The sequence below is a fragment of the Arachis hypogaea genome, chromosome 8 (genome assembly GCF_003086295.3).
Source record: "Arachis hypogaea cultivar Tifrunner chromosome 8, arahy.Tifrunner.gnm2.J5K5, whole genome shotgun sequence".
Taxonomy (NCBI): Eukaryota; Viridiplantae; Streptophyta; class Magnoliopsida; order Fabales; family Fabaceae; genus Arachis; species Arachis hypogaea.
In genome coordinates, this window is record NC_092043.1 from 35,467,887 (window position 1) to 35,473,667 (window position 5,781).

The 5,781-nt window shown below is 37.7% G+C and overlaps 1 protein-coding gene across 1 annotated transcript; it reads left to right on the forward strand.

Annotated features, from left to right (window-relative positions):
- Positions 1 to 3,889: 3,889 nt before the first annotated feature.
- On the forward strand, positions 3,890 to 4,246 carry LOC112705307 (cysteine proteinase COT44-like). Its single transcript, XM_025756141.1, has one exon. The coding sequence runs from the start codon at positions 3,890 to 3,892 to the stop codon at positions 4,244 to 4,246; it is 357 nt and encodes a 118-aa protein (XP_025611926.1).
- Positions 4,247 to 5,781: the final 1,535 nt, after the last annotated feature.

Consider the following 5,781-nt stretch of genomic DNA (forward strand, 5'->3'; position numbering starts at 1 on the left):
CCAATAATACTCCATTTATAATTTGAACAACAAGGCTTTATTTAATTTGGTCAATGGTCAATTGAAACAATGCTCCGTCAGTCCGTCATAGAATAATTCTTGTATGTACTTTGAAATAACGCTAGTTCCATCTCTGTCAATACTCCAGCCATTTTAAATTACTTCTTCATTAATTTATTAATACGTATTAATATATAGATCTCTATATAAACAAACCAAGCTAGCTAGACTTTATTTATTTGGTTCATATATATATATTTCATATTAAGAAGCTTTTATTTATTTTTAATCTTTCTTCTTAAACATGCTTTCGCTATCAAAAAACAATTATATGCATTGACCATATTATTCGTCATTGTTGTAGTTGGGATTTCCCAAGTGTTGTCCCGAAAACTCAATGATGAAGAATCCAATACTATTATGCTAGAAAGGCATGAGCAATAGATGACTAAATATGGCAAAGTTTATAAAGATGATGAGGAGAAGCAAGAACGGTTCTTGATATTCAAGAATAATGCGTGCAGAATACATTGAATCCTTCAATGCTGCTGGGGACAAGTCTTATAAACTTGGTATTAACCACTTAACTGACCTAACCGTACCTTAAGGGTTCCTTAAATGGATACAATAAGAGGTCACATGAGCTTATTGGGTCTACAAAAACACCATTCAAGTATGCAAATGTTGATTCAATTCCTACATCCATAGATTGGAGGATTTTTTATTTAAATAAATAAAAAATATAATAATTACTAAAATAAATAAATTAAAAAATTATTACCAAAATCTGCGATAATCTCTTATCTCGTTTACACTGTAAACGAGATAATTTTGTACGTATCTTGTTTACAGTATAAACGAGATAAGACACGTGGACGTGACACGTGTATATCTCGTTTACACTATAAATGAGATAAGACTGGTGCACGCCTATAAGTATATGTCGTTGACAACGTTTGACTGGATCCGAATTTGACCTTTTCAACCACTTTCTACTCTTTATTATCCATTTCTGACCATATTATTGATAAATACTGCGATGGCGCGCCAGAGGAGAAACGATGGAGACATCAACAGGCTGAATGAGACTTCCCATTACGTTGGAGCAGCCAACTTTGAGGTTAGTTCTGTTGTGTTGAATTTTGTGCAATCCCATATAGATATATTTTTATAAGTAGCTATGGTTATGGTAGTCGTGAAGGACAAGAATACAGTTTGTAGCGTTAGGAATAGGCCGCTGATAGAAATTTGGAACAGTATGTTATTTTACTTGTGGTAGGTTGTTATTATATAATTATTAGTTTGAAACTCTATTTTACATGTGGTACGTTGTTACTACTTATTATAATCTTTTAGTTAAGTTTTTTTAGTATCAAATATGTTAAAATTAAAAGAATAATATTTGTCTTAAAAATATGTAATTGAAGATCTAAATATTTTCTTAATTAGAAATATCTTTAATTTAGGAAGAAATATTTGTGTAACTTTAATATTTGTTATACTAAAATTATTTCTTGATAATTTTGAATTTTTTTTTTTACTTCAGAAGTCTCGCTTTTTACTATCCCGACTAGTGAGTCATACCTTTCCTCCACTCGACGCCATTGTCCCGTATCTGGTTGAGGCTGGATTCGGTGACAAGGTGCTCCTCAAGGATTTCACATTCGACAATTCCCTGATTACGGCATTCGTGGAACGATGGTGTCTGGAGACCCACACGTTTCATCTCCCGTGAGGTGAGGTCATTATCACCTTAAAGGACGTGGCATACCACCTAGGGCTGCGCACACATGGGGCCCTAGTTGGGGGTGCCTCCGTAACTTTGGTAGGTGGTACCACACAGAAACGTGGCAGTTGGTGGAGCGGTTGCTAGGTGCTAGGCCTTCAGTGACTCCACAACAGGCGACGCAGAGGAAGGAGTCGTTCACGCTGAAACTTGTATGGCTGCGAGACTGTGTCCGCCAGATGTCCCCTACAGACGACCCAAAGACCCTCCGACAGTACGCCAGGTGCTACATTATGTTACTGATCGGAGGATATTTAATGACGGATAAGTCAAACAATTTGGTTCACTTACGTTGACTCCCACTTCTTCAGGACTTTGGGCGGTGCCGGACTTTGTCCTGGGACTCGGCCGTGCTTGCCTGGATGTACCAGTCATTGTGTTCGGCGGTACACTGAGGCGTCATGGACATCGCGGGCTGCACTCCGCTATTGATATCTTGGATCTACCAAAGATTTTTTCAGTGGTGTCCACCAGATAGAGGGATCTACATGTATCCTATGACTCCTTCTAATCCCCGTAGATCTGTGCAATTGCGTTCTATTTTACCATCCAGACTTTTCTATAGGAGGGTTTGAAGTGATAACTCGTTTGAACCGCACCTTGCAAGACTAGAATGCTGACGAAGGGGTTGAACTATATCAACGGTAGTATAACCTTGCAAATGAGACTGCAATCCAACTATCAATGGTCGTGGGACATGGTGGGTGAACAACTGTGTGCTCCACCAACCCTCCAGACCTCCCTAACGAAATAAAATAGCATTGGTTCAGTCATATTTTGAAACTACTAAATATATTGCACAGAACTACTCAAAAGCTCAATTAAACTTGAACTCACCAATATCCATGGACACCCACTCGCAGCTTGACGGCATTGCACATGGTACTTTAATCGGTTCAATTCGATCACCCAGTACTCAGCACTCATGCGAATACTGTAGTTCTTCACACCCTGCAGCATTGCATCTCGGCATTTGAATCTGTGGCCGACCCGAAACTCTACCCCACCGTCTAGGTTGTAATTTTCTTCCCCCGTGTTGAAAAACGGAGTCCTCTCATGCATGGTGTCCAGATCTAATGTATGATAGTGACTTGGTATTGCCGATAGCGTCGAAATTGGGTGGGGGGAGGCAAGACATGGCACGCCACAGTCTCGGTGGGCGTCTCCGGTACAAACTCCTCCTCATCACCCCTTCAGACAAATTACTATCGACACTATCCGCCACGTAATCTTCATCTGACTCTTGGTCACCCTCCTCCACCCTCTTTCACTAGAATGGCGGCATGAATGGGTGGTAGTGCAAGAGGTCGGTCGTCCTGTACATAGGTCGAGTGTACAGAACCACCACGATCAACATCTCCAACCTCGATGGAAAGCTCCATCACTTGTTTCGCTATAATTTTTCCATGGATGTCGAACATGAGTTGCATATACTCGTCCCCTAGAAGGCGAAATAGTTGAAACTGGAAAACTCCATTACCCATAGGTGCCAGCAACCTATATCCCATCCTTCCAACCTCCCTCGTTTCTGTGCCACCGAGGTTGTTCACTATCAAACTCTTTAACTCCGACAACGTACTTACATGCTAAGTCCGCAACAGTATTGGATTCTCACACTCAAATATCACCCCGTTGTCTCTATTTTTCATACAACAATTGGGGTAGACTCACACAACTATATATACGCTGTTACTGGCCATTGTTGCCTTGTTTTTGTGAGAAAAACGGGACAAAAGAAGATATGAAATATTTGTGGAGAATGTCAAGGGTTATACATCCTTTTATAGCTATTGAAAATTTGTCTCATTGTATCTCGTTTACACTGTAAACGAGATATTGTTGCACGTATATCGTTTATAGTGTAAACGAGATATATACGTGTCATGTCTACATGTCTTATCTCGTTTACAATATAAACGAAATAAGAAAGGGTCGCGAATTTTGGTAATAATTTTTAATTTATTTATTTCAGTAATTATTATATTTTTTATTTATTAAAATTAAAAATCCTAGATTGGGGGACTAAAGGAGCTGTTACTCCCGTCAAGGACCAAGGATTTTGTGGTAAGATGTCGGAGCTAGAAGTGGTGAGTTGTGACACACATGGTAGAGATTTGGGGATGTGCCGGTGGTTACATTGAAGGTGCATTATTTGAAAATGGAGGAATTACAAGTGAAGAAAACTACTCTTACAATTTAACAACATATGGTAGATGCAATACGACAAAAGAAGCCTATAAAGTTCCTCAAATCAAAGGCTATGAGATGGTGCCACCAAATAATGAGACAGAACTTCTAAGAGCAGTGGCTAACCAACCAGTTTCGGTTGCTATTCAAGCAAATTTGCTTGATTTACTACACTATTCGAGTGGTGTTTTTGATGGAGTTTGTGGAACTAATCTTAACCATGATGATACTGCGATTGGTTATGGTACAACTGAAAATAGAATTGATTATTAGATTGTGAAGAATTCATGGAGTACTAATTGGGATGAGGCTGGTTACATAAGAATCAAACGAGGCATAAGTGCTGATCTTGGTTTATGTGGCATTGCTATGTATACATCTTATCCCACTATTTAAGTTAATAACTCTCTAATATATAATAGTAATAATGATATAATAAACATAAGAGAAAGTATAGAAAAACAATGCATATAGTAAACAACGAATTAAAAAAAAAAATTAAATTAAATTTAAATTTAAAAAATTTATTAAAAAAATACTATTCCAACTAGTCCTAATTTTATTATAAAAAATATTTTCCTTCTTTCTTTAGCAGCATTTTCCATCTCTCACTAGCCTTCGTCCAGCATAAACACACCGATCACAACATTGTGGATGACATTCGTTAACAACGAGATTCAAAGCTTGAGCGTGAGAATTGGAGGTCCTGAAGAACACTTTGGAGGAGCAGCAATTGGAAGCACGTTTAGTATCCAGAAAGACAATTTTATACAGCCTTAGGTACAGTGTGCCAACTCCTGGAGTATGGAATGGAATAAATTACCATTGTGGAAACGTTATGAATTTCAAACAAGGTAAGGGTCCTCTGGTTCTCACTCAGGAGTAAGGACTTCCCTATCACAGCTTCCTCTCCCACGCACTGCAACAATCATCGACCATGCACGGGCAGCCGCCGTTCGTCCTCTTCTTCTTTGCGTCGCGCCATCACAACTTCCTCCCTCGCGTGCCGCAGCAATCACTGACCATGCAAGCGAAGCCGTCGTTAGTCCTCTTCTTCCCTGCGCCGCGTCGTGCATTCCAAACGAAGACGTTGCCGGTCCACTTTTGCATTAGAGTAGTGAAATATTGCTATGATTTTGTCGTCTGTATGTGTGATTTCCAAATGGTGAGTTGTGACCAAATTTTGGTAATGATATGAGCCATGATTGATGGAGAGTGGTTCATCCGATGAAAATAATCAAAATATTATAATAAAATAGAGATATAGACACATTACTAGTTTACTTAAGTGTGCAGATGATTATTTTCATTCTAAAGTGAATGTTTATTTAATTTGGATTGGATTTAAGTAAGTATATTGTAATTTACTGGATGTTCATTTTACTAGATATGTGGATAGTTATTTTTATTCTAAAGTAAATATTTATTTAATTTGAATTAGATTTAAGTAGATACAATAAAATTTAATAAATATTTATTTTAATAAGTATATAAATAATTATTTCTATTCTAAACTGACAGCTTAATGGAAAAAAGAAACTAGGCGGCTGGCTGTCGACTAGAGAGAGACAAATGACGCAATGAGAATTTGAGGAGAGAGCATTTGACAGTAAAAAAATTAGAAGGTAGATAATTAAAGTATAAAAAATAAAAGTAAAATTTTTAGAAAAGTAATTTTTAATGGGCTGTTTTTTTTTCACCTTATATGGACCGAAAATTCAACTTATTATTCATGTCTACCTAATGAATTATATTGGCTTATGATAATTTGGCAATTATGTCCTACACGCACTCGTAGGATAAATTTC

Bases quoted from the DNA above. Each gene is read 5' to 3' on its own strand.
- LOC112705307 (XM_025756141.1), top strand. From the start codon at position 3,890: ATGGTAGAGATTTGGGGATGTGCCGGTGGTTACATTGAAGGTGCATTA.